Source organism: Schistocerca serialis, chromosome 3 (assembly GCF_023864345.2).
Source record: "Schistocerca serialis cubense isolate TAMUIC-IGC-003099 chromosome 3, iqSchSeri2.2, whole genome shotgun sequence".
Taxonomy (NCBI): Eukaryota; Metazoa; Arthropoda; class Insecta; order Orthoptera; family Acrididae; genus Schistocerca; species Schistocerca serialis.
Genome location: NC_064640.1, coordinates 118,493,623 through 118,511,548, shown reverse-complemented (window position 1 = coordinate 118,511,548; position 17,926 = coordinate 118,493,623). Strand labels below are relative to the sequence as shown.

General features: G+C 41.7%; 1 protein-coding gene across 3 annotated transcripts in view; it reads right to left on the bottom strand.

Moving 5' to 3' along the window:
* Positions 1-17,926, bottom strand: part of LOC126469807 (PRKC apoptosis WT1 regulator protein-like) — a 57,981-nt gene that overhangs the window by 21,727 nt on the left and 18,328 nt on the right. For 2 of the 3 annotated variants that reach the window (XM_050097070.1, XM_050097072.1), the window contains exons 3-4: positions 7,936-8,119; positions 7,510-7,609 (exon numbers count right to left, since the gene is read on the bottom strand). In XM_050097070.1, coding sequence (XP_049953027.1) covers positions 7,510-7,609; positions 7,936-8,119 — 284 coding nt within the window. The remainder of the gene's footprint in view (positions 1-7,509; positions 7,610-7,935; positions 8,120-17,926) is intronic. The other variant, XM_050097071.1, reaches the window with a different exon arrangement.

The following is a 17,926-nucleotide window of genomic DNA, read 5'->3' as shown; positions in this document are numbered from 1 at the left end:
AAAGTAGCAATGCTGGAAGACAGTATATTGAATTGAAGAATGACCTGCAAAGAATTGATGAATGGTGCAGGCTTTGGCAGTTGACCCTCAATGTAAATAAATGTAACATATCACACATACATAGGAAAAGAAATCTGCTACTATACAACTACACCAGTGACGAGAAACTGCTGGATACAGTATCTGCCATAAAATATCAAAGGGTAACCACCCACAGCAACCTCTAGTGAAATGACCACATAAAACAAATAGTAGAAAATGCAGATATTGGAGAACTTCATAGGAAAAATCAAACGGAAATGTAACTCATCCATGAAGAAAGTGGCTTATAAGCCACTTGCTGACAAATTCTTAAGTATTGTTTATCAATGTGGTTCTGTACCACATAGGACTGATGAGTGGGAGAGAGTAAACATCTTGCGTAATGACCACAATGAAAAAATTTGAGAAGTTATGATCAATAAAGAGCCTTACCAATAATCATTCTTCTCAGGCACCATTTGCAAGTGGAACAGGGTAGGGATGGGCAATCAGTTACTGATACCAGAACTGTCTTTCACCACACACCATTAGGTAGCTTGTAGAGTATGATGTAGATGTAGATCAAATGCAGTAATATATTTACATGCAAATTAAAGAGAGAAGAAGACTGTCAGATAAAATAGCAGAACAGTTGTGGAATACCAGTTTAAGAATACACTTCCGCACACGTGAAACACTCACATGAAAGCTGAAACACAATACAAATAAATTAAGTTGTAAATTCAGTACCTCAGATGTGTGTAAGATTAAACGCAGTTGTCAAAAACGGTATATAGGCCAAACCGGTAGAACTTTTGATACCATATTTAAAGAACACATGTCACTATAAAATGATAATGGCATTTGGAGATGATATAAATGAAACTAAACACCTGGCAGGATGAATACACATACATCCTGAAATTTTACACATGGTGCCTAAAGTTCATTTTTTGAATCTCTTGGAAGAACTTTAAATATATGGACAATATCTGAAGAAACCAGATAAAATGCTCATCTCCAGTCTGACTTGTCAGTGAATTTTAGGAAAGTACTCAGATGGCTAAGTCAACAGCAGCTGTCCAACTTTCCTATGGTGCCAGTTGGCAATACACAACTTCAGCAGCTCTCTGCACATGCTGAGCCGTCATAATTGTGCAGGCGGACTGAAACCCAATGTACAAAAGCAGTAAATGAACTTCAGACTTCCTCAGGCAAGAACTGCATGCACGAATATTCAAGATCAATGTTTTAATTTAGTTATGAATTTTAATAGACGGTTTATGTTATGCGAAATATAAATGATATCCCCTAACGTGTCTTCTTCAGATGTTCAAGGTCATGTTATTTGCCAACATACACTTGGAACTTTAAATATCCCCACAAAAAGAAGTTGTGTAAGATAAGATCAGGGGAGCGAGGAGACTACAGAATACTGCCATATCTGGAGGTAAGTTAGCAGGGAAAATGATCCCATAAGATAGTCACCGATTTATGAGCCGTGTGTGTGTGTGTGTGTGTGTGTGTGTGTGTGTGTGTGTGTGGGCACGCGCGCGCGCGCGTGCGCGCAGCTGCACCATCTCATCGAACCACCTTTGTGCAGAATCATTCACACTTAATTTTTTAGAACCTAAACTCACAGCACATGAGTGAACCAACCATTAGAGCTCTGTATCACAGGTGCCCTAGCTCGCTCTCTCTCTCTCTCTCTCTCTCTCTCTCTCTCTCTCTCTCTCTCTCTCTCTCTCTCTCCCCCCCCATGTTTATGGATGTAATGGCTGTGCTGACTGGGCCAGGTGGTTTCATCATCATGGAGCCAGTTGCCTTTAAATTTTCAACCCAAATTTTAATGGTCTTGCAGTCTGCAACAGATCAGTGAACCGGAATATTAACCCTTAGAGCTTGACAGGCGGGGCAGCCTCAACTGTGTAAATACCGCAATAGACTCGTGTCAGGCATCATCCAACATGAACTTCCATTCACTGTAACTATGGCATCAGGGCTCCCACTGGTGTATCTCTTGTGCTGAAGTGTTCAGTAACTGTCAGCAAGCAATATAACTGCGAGGAAATGCATTTCTTGAACACATACCACTGTTGTTTGGAGCAATGCCTAAAAAGAAAGTCATTTGTGACTATAATAAAAACCTGGGTGGAGTGAATATATCCAGCGAGTATTGTGCATCCTACAGCTTCATCACGAAATAAAAAAGTGGTGGTGTAAGATGATTTTCTGGTTGTTGAAGATAGCAATAGTCAACAGCTTCATGCTGTACAACCTGGATACTACTTCAACCAGAAATTCAAGTTGAACCACAAGAGACTCAGAGTGACACTTCTGAAAGCTCTTGTTGGTTGGTTGGCTGGCTGAAAAGGGTGGGGGGGGTGGGGGGGGGAGGGGGGGTAGGGGGGGGGGGGAGAGGACCAAACAAAAATCGGGCATTGAAAACCAGTCCTAAGAATAGATATGTCTCCACTACAGTGAGTGGTTCATCATTAAGATAAAGTTCAGGTTCTGGATGAATGGTATGAGGCTGACAGAAGTGCACGACACACGATTTCGCGTCTGAAAACTGGAAGCGGGGCTAGAGCCCATGACTGCGCCTTGTGAATGGCTCCCTGTGGGTGCCGCTCAGCAACACCAGTAATGGAGGAGTAATACAAAATGCAGAAGCCATCTGCATACAGAGAAGGGGAGACTGACAGCCTTACAGCTGCTGCTAGGCCGTTAATGGCCACTAAAAACAGAGATAAACTCAATACGGAACCCGGCGGAACGCCATTCTCCTGAATACGAGGGGAACTATGGAAGGCACCGACTTGGGCTGGAAAGTACGTTGCGACAGGAAGTTTTGAATAAAAATAGGGAGTGGGCCCCAGAGACCCCACTTATACAATGTGGCAAGGATATGATGTTGCCAGGTCATGTCATATGCTTTACATAAGTCAAAAAAGATGACTACAAGGTGTTGACGTCTCGAAAAGGCTGCTCTGATGGCAGACTCGAGGGACAAGATTATGAGTTGTAGAGTGAACCTGGCAGAAACTGCCAGTAGGCCAGTAGGCCACGTGACTCCAGACCCAACCCAATCGCCAACACACCATACATTCCAGCAGCTTACAGAGAATGGCGGTGAGGCTGATGGGCCAATAGCTATCCACATCAAGTGGATTTTTACGAGGTTTTAGCACCAGAATGATGGTGCTATTCTGCCATTGCAATGAGAAGACACCATTGCACTGGATCTGGTTGAAGATGAGGAAATATTGCTTGTAGTCAGACGAGAGATGTTTAATCATGTGACTGTGGACCCGATACGGCCCAGGAGCTGTGTCAGGGCAATGTGCAAGGGTGCTGAGGAGCTCCCACTCTGTAAATGGGGTGTTATATGGTTCACTGTGGCGTGTAGTGAACGCCGTTTGACGGTGCGAAAGGCTGGGGTGTAGTTCTCTGATGCAGAGGCTGGAAGATAGTTCTCGGCAATCGCATTTGAGTCAGAGAGCACGCCATTTAAGTTAACGCCAGGGACAGCTGTTGGAGTCTGGTACCCAAAAAGATGTCTGATCTTCGTCGAGACTTGGGAAGGTGACGTATGGCACCCAATGATCGACACATACCTCTCCCCAACAGTCCTGTTTCACTCGTTTTATAATCAGGTGAATGCAGGCACGGAGCCGCTTAAAGACTATTAAGTGCTCTAGGGAATGGTGCTGCTGATGTCACTGTAGAGCTTGCCGACACTCTGTAATTGCCTCAGCAACTTCCGGCAACCACCAAGGGACCGTCTTTCGCCGAGGGCACCCTAAAGAACGAGGGATCGCGTTTTCTGCCACAGTAAAAGTTGTTGTAGTCATCTGCTCAGCCATCATATTGATGTTACCGTTTGGGGGAGAGTCAACGGTGTCCACAGAGGTGAAAGTTTCCCAGTTTGCCTTGTTTAAAGCCCATTTGGATGGGCATTCATGGACCTGATGCCGGGGCAGTGACAGGAAGATGGGGAAGTGGTCACTATCATACAGGTCATCATGTACTCTCCAGTGGATAGATGGGAGAAGTCCTGGGCTGCAAATGGATAAATCAATGGCCTAGTAACTACCATGAGTCACACCGAAATGTTGGCGTCCCCAGTATTTAAGAGGCACAGGTCGAACTGAGACAGTTAAGTTTTGATATATCTACCTTGGCCAGTGAGCACAGAGCAACCCCACAGGGGGTTATGGGTGTTAAAATCTCCCAAAAATAGATAAGGTTTACGGAGTTGATCAATCAGTGCAGCTAATACATTCAGGGGTATTGCACCATCTGGAGGAAGATATACATTACAGACAGTTATGTCTAGTGTCATCCTTATTCTGACAGCCACAGCTTCAAGAGGGGATTGAAGGGGCACAGTTTCACTACAGACTGAGTTTACGACATAAATGCAAACTCCACCAGACACTATTATAGTCACTACGGTTCCTGTAATATCCTTCATAGCCATGGAGGGCAGGGTCCGCATTGCCGGGAACCAGGTGGGCAATGCAGAAATCAGGTGTAAAGCTTAACAGTTACTGTAGCTCAGCCAGACGGTGAACTGCCTCAATTCCACTGCAGGATACTATCATGGTGAGACTGGGAAGGCACGGAGCATTCAATGAGGCAGTTTACGCCTCAGGGTCAGCTGCTGCCACCGACTTATTGCCGGAGCAGTCTATATCCATTGTGTGTGAGGGTCCGGCAAGATCTAGGTCCTCAGCAGACACCAGAATCTCCACCTTATCCCCAGACGCAGAGCTTGTAGGTAGTGGTGGTGGTGGTGGTGGTGGTGGTGGTGGTGGTGGTGGTGTGGGTGCCACCGCAATTTCCTTGGTCTTAGGGGTCTTCTTCTTGTACTTTTCCCACTGCCCTTGGGTTTCTCTGGCTGGGAGGGCTTCACTGATTCAGTCTCCGGGACTGAGGATGATCGTGAAGCCCTACAGCCAGCTGCTTTTGGGCACTTCAGCCACCAGTGCGCGTCATCTTTCCCATTAGCAGAAACTTGGGAAGGGAGTGACCCAAGGGACCCCCTCCTGGCGAGAGGAGCTGGCTGAGAAGTGGAGACTGGTGTCCCTGACAGTTGGGGAGGCAGTGCTCCTGAGGTACGTTGTGCGGGAGCAAAGGGGGAGGGGAGGGGGGGGGGGGCGAGGTGGCAGTGGCCCCCCCACCATCAAGCAGACAGGTGTAGTATTCTGGCTCATAGAGACTGGAATTTGCGGAACTGATGGGGCTACAACTGTTCTCGTAGTGGCGGCATATGAGGAGGTCGTAACCACAGGATGCAGGCACTCATATTTTCTCTTAGCCTCAGTGTAGGTCAGTTGGTCCAGGGTCTTGTATTCCATGATTTCTCTCTCTTTCTGTTAAATCCTGCAGTCTGGCGAGCAAGGTGAATGATGGTCTCCGCAGTTGACACAGATGGGAGGCGGGGTGCATGGAGTATTTGGATGGGATGGACGTCCACAGTCTCGACATGTGATGCTGGGAGTACAGCAGGAAGACATATGGCCAAACTTCCAGCACTTAAAGCAACGCATTGGGGGAGGGATATATGGCTTGACATCACAGCAGTAGACAATCACCTTGACCTTCTCGGGTAATGTGTATTACCCTCAAAGGCCAAGGTAAAGGTGCCAGTGGCAATCTGATTAACCCTCGGACCCCAATGGACGCGCTGCATGAAATGAACTCCTTGTCGCTCTAAGTTGGCACGCAGCTCGTCGTCAGACTGCAAAAGAAGGTTCCTGTGGAATGTAATACCCTACACCATATTTAAGCTCTTATGAGGCGTGATGGTAAGGGGAACATCCCCCAGCTTGTCACAAGCGAATAACGCCCATGACTGGGCACAGGAAGCCGTTTTTATCAAGACTGACCCTGACTGCATTTGGACAAGCCTTCCACTTTCCCAAACTTGTCCTCTATATGCTCTACAAAAAACTGAGGCTTTATCGAGATAAAGAATTCCCACCAGCTCTCATACATATGAGGTACTGGGCCAAATAAGGTTTGTTGCCATCCTTAACCTGGCGTTCCTCTCATGGTGTGGCCAACGAGGGGAACGATTTAGGATCATACTTCCTTGCAGCGTACTGAGATTCTGAATGCTTAGGGACTGCTGGTATTTGATCACCAGCAAGTGATGACATGTTGCACGTCATCCTCCCTGATGCCACCCCCACTCCAACCAGGGGCCCTCCCCAGTGGCAGGATGACCACTGCCGGGAATCCCAATGCCCCAGGGTGACGGGCATCTACTCCTTGGCATATGTGGGGAGTTAACAGCACAAGCATCAGTGGATGGATCCCTGTGTAGTGAGGAGGCTACAACCAACAGGGTACATGGCAGCCCCACCGCAACAAACTGGCTACCGTGCTGGTTATGAGGTGCAAAGAATTCCATGGTCATCGGCAGTGCAGGAAATGACACTGCATAGTGGATGGAGGAAAACACACCCAGGAAGGTGCCCTCGCTCGAGAGATGGAGGATGAGCGGGACTGCAACGCCATGACAAGAAAATGGGCTCACTCTTCGGGAAAGTTTTGAAAAATGGATATCGGACCCTACTGGGGACCATCACATAAAGGCTGAAAGATGTGAGACTCCTTTTACTTGCCTCTTATGACAGGCAGGAATACCTCGGGCTTATTCTAACCCCCAGGCCCGCAGGGGGTGCTCTGGTTGGAAGTGTATGGGACACAAACAAGAAAGAGGGGAATACCATCTACCGTCAATTATGAGGAGAGACTATCAAAGCAGTCGCATTTCATTTACTCCAATGAAAAATGTAACAGCAAGGATTGTACTGTTTGCAGTAACAGCAAGGTTAAAGGTGGTAGAAGGGGAACTGTTTACTACTGCAACATGTGTTCCAGAAAACCTGGATTCCATCTTGGTTAATGCTTTGAAAAGCACCACACTTTGAAGAAATATAGGGTCTAAGTGACAAAATATATTCCATGAAAGGTAACATGACATGTTCAATGATACAACATATGTGTAGTCTGCATTAGTTTTTACTTCAACTTGATACACAGGACTAACATGACAAGGTTGAATCTACAGTCATGCCTACTACTGTGGATTTTTGTAAATTAATTTAGCTGTCAAAAGTGTAAAGAACATATGGAAATGAGTTTTACACACACAGCTTTACTCCCCCTCTTCAATTTTACTGTGTTGTGCACCCAATTACAAGTTCCCACAAGTTAGCTAGTAACAAATACCCAACAAAGATTTTGAGCTGCTCGTGATATACAAAAATAATAAAAAATAGTTGCTAGTTCAAGTAAGCTTGTTGTCATCAGTGTTTATATTCCCCATTACAGTTAAGGTCATGACACCATGAAAAAACTATAGTGGGAAGTAATTCTCACTATCTTTCTTACTCCTTAAAGAACATAACATTATCCTGCAAAAAGCTGAAGTCAGATGCAGCTCTAAGATATATATTCTTTAAGAAAACTTACTTCTGTTGAAGGTAAATGAACAACTCCTGTACTGCGCCTCTTTTCACGGAGTTTTCTACGGTCACGTTGCTGCTGTTTCCCTTTGTTCATGTGGTTTGCCCTGAAATACAGAATTTATTTTTAAATATGTGGCTCAGTTAATATCCAATTATTTGATTCAAATCTGGAGGTTATCAAACTAGGAGCACGATTCTGAACAGTAATTAAATACTTTAACTTCTCTACCAAACTTCACATTATTAAATGATTACTTCCTTGGCAATAGTTGCCATATTTATTGGACCTAAAACATAAAATTCTAAATAAAATCACAGCCAGTAGTACCATACAAAATTACCACCTTGATTTTGTAGGCACTTACAGACAATTTCATTCTTTATCATTCACATACAAAATGAAACAATATTGCTATTTGATTATTATCACCTGTTAACGTGTTCAGTAATGGGTTGTCGTACAGGAACACATCTGTTAATTCTTTTCTCCTTTGCTCTTGATAAAGGCTTAGGACTAGCATCATGATCTGCTGGAAAACTGCCACTAACATTTAGCGAGTCTGCTGTTTTCCCATCTCCTCCACCTCCATCTTCAACATCACCACCCCCTGGATCTAAAAAAATATAGAACAAACTGGACTACACTCACTCAAATTACTAAAGTACAAAATTGTAGGTGCCAACATCATTAGTAAAAAAATCACGTAAGGTCATTGTGCAAAACAGAAATGACTTTCTAGGCTTAGAATAAATTCAGTCACATTCATCATTGTTGTGTCATTGTCATGCAATCAAATGAAAATGAGAAGATGGGGAAAAAAGTTAACTATTTATTATTTCAAAAATAATCACCATAACCATTAAAACATTTATCCCAATGAGAGACAAGATAGTCAATGCCCTCATGGGAAAATGTTTGCGGTTGCTTACGGAAACAATTGTACCCGGGCATGCTTCTCTTCTTTGTCTGCAGCAAATCAAAAGCCACGAACATTTTTATTCAGGGCTCTGAAAATACGGAAATTGCTTGAAGAGAGATTATGACTGTATGGAGGATGTGAAAGGGCTTCCCAGCAAAACTTTTGCTACTTTGGCAACATGCGAGCTGGCCCACTATGCTGCAAAAGTTTTGCTGGAAAGCCTTTATACAGCATCCATACAGTCCTGACCTCTCCCCATGCAATTTCCATAGATTTTGTATGCTGAAGGAAGACATTAATCATCATTTATTTGCACACCTGGATATAATCATGGTTTTGTAGGCAAGCAAACATTTTTCCATAAAGGCACTGACTGCCGTGTGTCACAGTGGGATAAATATAGTAACGGTTATGGTAATTACTTTTGAAATAATGAACAGTTCACCGTTTTCCACCTGTCTTTTTCATTTGAGTGTCCCTTCTTAACAACAACAACAACATGATCTTGAATTTACGGTTATTGTGATTACTTTCGAAATAATAAACAATTTACTTACTTTTTTTCCATTTGTCTTGTCTTTATCCAACTGTCCCTTATACTAATCTTATAGGACACTGGTCTACCAACTGGTGCCTACAACACTAGTGGGTATTAGTACTGGAAAGGGAGGTTATGATACCATACCACAGGAATTAAAATCCTGCACCTCTGAAATATTAAAACTTGTGCCTTGAGCACCATACCATTCATTTTGGCAGCATCTCATAACTCTCTTGTTCATTAATATTAGTTATCAAAATCTGAGTTTCTACTTCTCCTTCACAGAGTTCCCCAATTATTCTTACAGAGTAGAGCAGATTCCATCGAAATCCTATGGCTACCATAAATTTCAAGACCTGTGTAAGGTAACTAAACTTTAACTTCCACACTACAGTTAAGGAAATGTCTTAACACCACACTATACAAATGATATACTGCAATCTGCTGCTGAGGTAAGTGCAGTTCCTACAATATATTCAGCTACTGTAATCTGGCATTTTCGTGCTAAATAATGTTTAATGGGATCCTTAATACATATTAGACACCTTCAACCGGTAAGTCATTTACATTAGATGTCTCTTTAAATCACTGTGAGATCACCCAGTTCCTTTCTGCCTAAGATTCATATAGTAAAATCACTCTCTCTACCAAATCACAGGTTCCCATCAATCAATGAAACTGTGCAAACTTTCACCAACTCAGGAAACATTTAAAAAACTGACACCAACAATGAATATGCTGTTAGTATTGTGATGACACAAAAATCTGCCATATGCACACCACTTCCACTTCAATCCATTTTCATCACTTACAACAACAGTCAACTGCGTACTACCTCCACACAAAATAACAAGACTGCTCGAATTGGCAATGAATGTACAAAGAATTCCCACAGAAGAACAGCCCACCATGCCTTTCCATGTACAATGATCACTATGCAAGTACATGGAGATAACACAGTTGGTGCTTATCATGTACATGTTTACACTGATGCATAATTTGAAGAGTTCATCTTCCAAGACAACAGTCAGCCATCTAGGTTTTGTCTCAGACTAACATCTTCAGCAGCCAATAATTCAGCAGATGGAGTGACACAGCTCTCTCCTCCCCCCCCCCCTCCCTCCCCCCCATCACGCCCAGAATGCACACGCGCACGCGCGCACACACACACACACACACACACACACACACACACACACACACACACACACACACACACACACACAAAACCTAAGCCAAACAGAGCACATTAGCAATCTTGCTGGGAGGTGTGATGGTGCTTGTAGCCCTGTCCCCGCACAGTTGCTGTATTAAGAGCCATTTTGCAAGAAGAAAGGTATTCATGTTACACGAATATCATTAACACCATACACACCCTTATATTTGTTGTGTTCGTGTTTGGTATAGTCTATTGCCATATAGATATCACTTCAGCCATATCAAACTGATACCAGTTTTGTAAATTTCAAACACGTGCAGGTTTGAAAATATCTTCTTTGTCCGAGACTGTATCAATGTTTTAGCTATGCCATGTCCTGTCTTTTTACATTTTGACTAAGTTTTAGTACACTTGACAACTGGTTGAATTACTACTACTACTACTACGATTCTCCCTGGTTTGTGGAAACCAAATTCACTTCCACTACCCAATCATAACACTATGTTATACAACTGAGTACATCAGTTTGCACCTCAAAACAATATTGATCACATACTGGAGTTCTCTACGTATCATTTTAGGTCCCGAAGCGGGAGGTGAACCAAGCCATTAATATTTCTGTTTCAGGTTTGGCAATTTATCAATACTGAATTTTCAAGTTAAGCTTTCTTTGGTGAGCAGCATTTGTTCTACTGAAACAGATCAAACTGCATGATACTGCAAAAACAATTTTGTAACTATACGGAACATTCCCAGACAAAACTGCTGGATTGCCAATGTAGACATGGACTGTATTTCGACAACAGCTTGGACAAATTCCACAGGGCTTGCACCAGAAGCATGGAACTGAATAATTAAACACATAATTCAAACATTACAAGTTTAAGCACGAACTACCTTTCACGATTCCAGCTGCAAGTAAATATTTCTTGATTTAATGTTATGGGCACAATTTCATTTCTCAAAAGATTAGTTATTATTAGTTAAAAATGCACAGGCATTCAATTCCAGACTTTGTTACTGGTTTTAATTACACTACCAAGAGACAATGGACTTTTATTAAAGTTGTTAACAGCAAGTACAAGGAAAACAATTAGCAGTTCAATCTTTTATACCACTGAATTCTACAACACATGCAATGGGAGGTGAGCACTGAAACAGTGTGCAAGAAATGCAACTTTAAAGGTGCACATTTAACTTTATTGATTTCAAAGTAACACCCACACATGCCAACATGCGTGCTTTAAAGATAAAGAGATCGAGATCCTTTGATACCCCAGACAAGTATGAAACAACTCAGTTTCATTTCTGTATCTTTTATTATTGCCAATGCCTGTCACCATCACATAACTGTTCAAAAATTATTACACACACAGTCAAAAATTGCTGCACATGAATTCTTAAAACATATATTAAATCACTGCCATGTGTTTATACTAATATTAGAATTTCTACAATTTCAAATGACATAAAACGTGTCACAATTTCTGTTAACAAATGTTCTACTGATTTTCTTTTCAGTGTTTTTATTTTACTTTTTCGAAAAATATTCACCATGTTTCAAGGTTTCAGATTAGCACTAAAACTGCAATTTAAGTACAGCTCTGCAATTATTCCATTTTTGAAAATTTCTGTTAAAAATAAAGTCTACACAATTTAAAGAGGCAGTGATGATAATTCTAGGAAAAATAATACTAACACAAGTTTTACTCCAATAACTGCATAAACATCAGATTTGTATATGGAAATGTGCTCTGAGGGTAAGGTACAATAAAATATACAGAGAATGAAGATGGATTTCGATATTCTGATGGTTATTTTGTTGCAAACATGATACACATGGGACTACGGTGTTAAATTTATTATTAGGAGATTCTCTTTGCAACTGCCAAACAAAACAGATGTCACTATTATCATTACATTGTGGTGGATGGGACTTGCAGCTACATGTGGAACAGAATTATGGTACGATTTTGTGTTTTTAAGAAATGTGAAGTGCTGATAAATGTCTAGGTCCTCTTAGTTTCAGATAAAGTTGCAGGATCAACTGAGGCCTTACGACAAACTTTTCAATAGCTAGTCTGAAACTTTTTGCAAGTGTACACCACAAAATCAACATGTTACTGCTAAAAACAAAGTTCTTCACAAAAGATACAACACATATGGTTCTCTCCCAGAATCTACAGCTCAGTGATGCTGATCTTGTATGAGGGAAGGTAAGCTGCTGAACCTGGCATATAATATGCCACATCTAGCTACTTCAGTTTCATATTTGATTGTGAAGTTCTTGTTTCATATTATCTTCACATTGGTTACACTTTTTGTATGTTAAAAAAATGGTATTTTGTGTCAAAATTCTGATCTTATAGGTAAGATTTGTGCAAAAAAGTATGTCAACATTTACCACAGTAATTATGCTTTACCTGTCTTATGTGGAATGGTTAACAGATCACAAACTCTGTTCAAAGTGTAATATTATCAAATACATTCAACTCATGTGCTGACCAAAATAGTTTTTTATTCGGAAACTAAGGTTTGTGGGAGGTATGTTGGGAAGATAAAAGTATCCAACTTAAAATTCTAGCCGACAGCCAATTATCTTAGCAAACAGTTCCATGGTATGATCTTTTCACAGATCTTGTGAGTACACTCAAAGAGACATTTATGATGCACTCAGCTTACATTTGTTTCTTATGCTGTTGATTACAGGAACCTATGACTCAACTGCTAAATTCCATACCTGGGTAAAGTATGTTCTAAGATTCTCACCTGTACGATATGGCTTTGGGCAAATGACATCCTCAGCACTTGTGTCTGACAAGAAAGTATCAGTGCAGTAAGTGATATCAACCATTATGTAACACTTCTAGTTTATTAAAAAAGCCTTAACTAAGGTGAACCAACAATATTTTACATTAATAAATGAAGATATTGGGGGACAGTGGGGATTGGGAAGAAAGGTTATAGAGTTTCAACATTTCATTCTTGAGAAACCTATTATGAAAGGATGGAAGATTAGTATTTTATGTCCTTTCAATAATGAGGTCATTACAGATGGAGGAAACAACTCTGACTGGGGAAGGATGAGGGAGCAAATTAGCTGTGCCCTTCCAATGAAACCATTCCAGTATTTGACTTAAGTAATTTATGGAAATCATGGAAAACATGGGTGGCTAGACAGGGATTTAAAATGTCGTCCTTCCACATACGAGTGTCTTTCCTCTGAGCCATGTCACTTGGTAAAATGGATCATTGGCTCAGATATAAAAATAAGTGGCCATGACCTGTTTAAGAAATAATTCCAACATACACCTCAACCGATTTAGACTACATATTGAATCATCTCACATAAGAGGGAAAAGATTATTCAGGTCACTTGGACAAATCAACTAGCTATGCGACTAGTAAGTGAAGCATGCTCAAGTACTGAAGTTCCAAGAATCATCAGAGTTTGGTGCTGGTGTCCATTTTGATGTAAAGCCCAAGTTAATATCTCTTCAGTGCCATTGACTGTTGATGTTGTCAACTTGCCATTTTAGAGGACAGTGAATTATACTTGTGCTACTTGTTTCAAAGCCATTCCAACGGTGCAAAAATGGTCCCTTTGTTCTCAAAATGATGTTTACAAAAAAATTAAGGAATGCGTACTTGAAGATATTCCAAAAACATTAAACTGTATCTGAAAATAAATCTGACTAAGTGAGGTGAAGAGTAAATTTAAAGCTCTTCTTCACATAACACACATATTGTCTTAACCTCTAATTGCTTTGGCAAATTTTTATCAAACCCCTAACATCAAACCCATATTGACAGAAGAATTGTGGAATATACTTAGGCCTGATGAGGGCATTGGCCAACCATTTGACATCCCATATCTTCTTGTAATAAACAGGTCTGAACTATTGATCATATAGTTAACACAGAAAGGAAATTAGCAATCTTAAGGCTGCAATAGTGTGTATTAACACATGCAATAAATTAATGTTAATAAATGTAGAAAAATATTTCTGACCAGTTAGTACAACAAGAAGCTGATTGTAGATTTATAAATAAAACTGTTTTCTCCATCAGTCACCCATTCGGCAAGACGACAGTTCAAACCCACCTCCGGCCATCCTGATTTAGGTTTTCTGCGATTTCCATAAATTCCTTCAGGTAAATGCCAGAATGGTTACTGTGAAAAGGCATAGCCGACTTCCTTCTCCATCCTTCCCTGATCTGATTGCAATGACGACCTCACTGTTTGGTACCCTCCCCCAAATCAATCAACCAACCAACCAGTCACTTATCTATAGTGAGGTAAAAAACTTGTTTTATTTATATTTATCAACAGTCGTAGCCCTCATAATGCCATTTTTTATGGACAAAATATTTAGAGTGCAGATCACTTGGTCAGTCAATATCAAATACTTGTCTCTGGGGATGAAACTGTTGGATATTAATGGTTACAATTAGAGTATTTTACAACGCACTTTGGATGGAAAAAAAAAAAAGAGTAAATATATCGAAGGAGCAAATGCTATACTGAGAAGAGTTGTATGAAGCCAAAATTACTGCAGGCAGGGAAATGTACTAAGCATTCCAAAAATTTGAAAATAAAATCCCATTTAGCAATCTGAGAAAAAAGAAACAGATCCTAAAAGGCTTTGAATTCACAGTCAGGACACACAAAGTCATCTTGAAGGTAGGGCTGTCAAACTAGCACTGAAACATAAGTGGTGGTGTGTTTTGTGTGTGTGTGTGTGTGTGTGTGTGTGTGTGTGTGTGTGTGTGTGTGTGTGTGTGTGTGAGGGGGGGGGGGGGGGGGGGGGGAGATGACGGCGGCGGTCCTAACATGCAGAGTAATTTATAAAACAAACTCTACTTCCTCTCCCCAGCACTTTAGGGATGAGGCCCAACAGTCTGCAAAGTTGTAGAGTCCATGTAACACTGGTGTGTCTGTTGGCAATGTTGGTGTGCAGGTCTCCACCAAACTGGGGGCTGCCCTCATGTTAGCATGTAAGAGACACACAGCCAAAATATGCTGAACTGAAAGTGGCACACAACAAACTTCCGAGAGGTGAATCATCCCAACAAAGGAGGAAACTGTGTGTTAGAGGGCTATGTCCTTATTCATATCCTGATGAGCAGCTCTTTCTTCCGTCAGTGAGGTTGGTATGAAGCCCAACATGTCAGTGTCGTTGATTTGAGTGACCGCAATTTGTTTTCTCCCCCACATCCAACCATTCAGTTTCCCACTGATGCTCGATTCATCTGTCAGATAATGAGATGGCAGCATTTAACGGGATAGCACATTGACTTAAAACACAATCACGACATCCTTCTTTGTTGGCTGTGTCGTTTCCTTGTACCGCAGTGTGTCCAGGAACCCAGCCAAAGACCGCCTCCTTGCAACAGTGTTGAAGCCACTGTAAGGAATCATGGATAAGCTGAATCAACTGGTCTAATGGATATATTTGGTGGCCTGCTTTTAGCACACACTATGGGGGTCAAAACAGATGAGAAACATTGTACGGTGATTCTTGTGAATCCACTCCATAGCAGTCATAATGCCATAAACTCTACACATAATTTGTAAATTGCTCCAGCAGGCATACTTTGAAAAATCTATCAGGGAAAACAGTTCAACAACTGAGGGAATTCTATTGCTGGATCCACCCATACAAACAGCAATAAAAATGTGGTACATACTTTAAACTGAACAAAACAGAATTGTAAAAATGTAATTTGAGGTACAAATTTTCTTGTACTGAGTCATGCTTATAATCACTTTGGACCTCTGAAGATGCAAGGTGGCAATTTGTACTATTCCTGGCTTCAATTCTGATGTCTGATTTATTGAGATCCTTGACACAGTCAGTAGCAAGTATTCTGAATGACTTGGACACATGGGACCAGTTCCTGAACAGCCACTTAAAGTTCAGATAGACTGCCACTCTAAATGCTAACGAGTGGAGTGACACCGAGATTCTCAGCACCTGCCAAACCAGGGGAAGGTGCCACCAAATCCAGAGTGGTGGTTCACCGGCCTCTGCACATAAGACGAACTGGGCAGTCCAAAAGGCTGCAGCTGATACCTGGTTGCCCTCATGGTGGACAGTGGCTAACAAACCAAGGTAGTAAATATGGACAGATCCATAAACAATGCTGCCAGAATCTAATCATGATCTGATTGCAGGAGGTGGGACTTGTCAGTGTCCAACACCTTTATGCCGAAGCATTTCAAAGTATTAACGATTTGAAGCCCTTTGTTTACAGGGGTTTCAGGTGCAGGAGCCAAGTTAATTTAGAGTCAAACAGTAGGCACAAAAAAAGCACACATTGTCCTTAAAATGTTAAATATTGTCCCCATTGTGAGCTCTGAGTGGTTGAAACTTCAGCGAGCACCATTATAATTGACAAACGCAGTCTTCTCTTGTGAGAACTTAGAACCTGTTTTATTAACCCAAGCTTCCAGCCTCCTGGTGATCAGCTGTAGTTGTCTGAAGACTGGAGAAAGATTAGAAGACTGCAAAGCCATTCACAGACAAAAAGCATTAACCCTGTTAAATGACTGCTGAGGAGATGCCATTAACAGCAATTACTGTGTGACACAGTACACTGCCTTGGAGCACCCCCATTTCTCTTGAACACAGCAGTCAGATGAGGCATCACCATTGCATTATCAAAAGCATCTTTCCATGAGGAAGAACAGGATACGAAGTGGCAGGATAATAAGTAGCAGGCATCCACGTAGTCCCCATTCATGAAGTTAAGTTGGTGAAGGATGTTTTACCTCCAAGTGATGGTGCATCTTTTTGCAGGTGAAAAACCACACCAACCAAATTGCTTTGGTGTAAGAAGGAATCCTGTATCCCAGTCTCCCATAGAATAAAGAAGTCAAGGGCAGAACAGTAGTGCCTGAAACCACACTGGGAGCAGCTTAGATTACCTCAGAATTCAATGAGCCAGAGAAGATGGCAGTTGAGTATGCTCTCTAGAGTCTTACCCACACAACTGGTAAGGGCTATACTCTCATGATCAATATGATCCTTGCCAGGTTTCCATAATGAAATTACTATTACCTCCTTCCAAGTTGTGGGGTATTGTCCATCAAACCCAGATCTGATCGAAATACGATAGGCACTTGCCTTTGGCTCCAGATCACAGATGACTAAGCACGGCATAATTGACCTGATCTTGTCCTGGAGCAGTGTGTCTCGCCACATACAGAACTAATCCCAATTCCCGCATGGAGAATGAAATATTTTAGACCACCTCATTAGACAAGAAGAAGCAGAGCCACCTCATCTTCACAGTGCTACATAACACCTAGAAGGCAGGAGATTGTCTGGATGACACAGTGACAAAGTGTTCAGCTAAAACACTTGCTCGCCTGTGCTCTCACAGACCTGAAGGTACAAAGGTTTTCTGCAAATGGATGTTGTTTGAATTCCCACAAAATTGCACATTTGGCTTGATTACCTAATGACATTCATCACTCCACAAAGAGACAGGCCATCATCGAAGATGGCCTCCCATTGACCACCGTCTGAGTCAGCAGATGAATCAACACCAGAAAGTTATCACTAAAATGCAAATCTGACCATTTCCCACTGGACCAAGCCTGCAATACCTGGGGAGCAAAAATAAAGGTCAATAGCTGAAAAGGTCCCACTAGCTGTAGAAAAGTGTGTCATCTGACCAAGGCAATTGATAATTCGATCCCTGACAAGTGGTAGCCTAACCCTACAGAACATTGTGTGCATTGAAATCCCTCATGAGGGGGAATGGGTGGAGTAATGTGCAAGAGAGTTCTGTC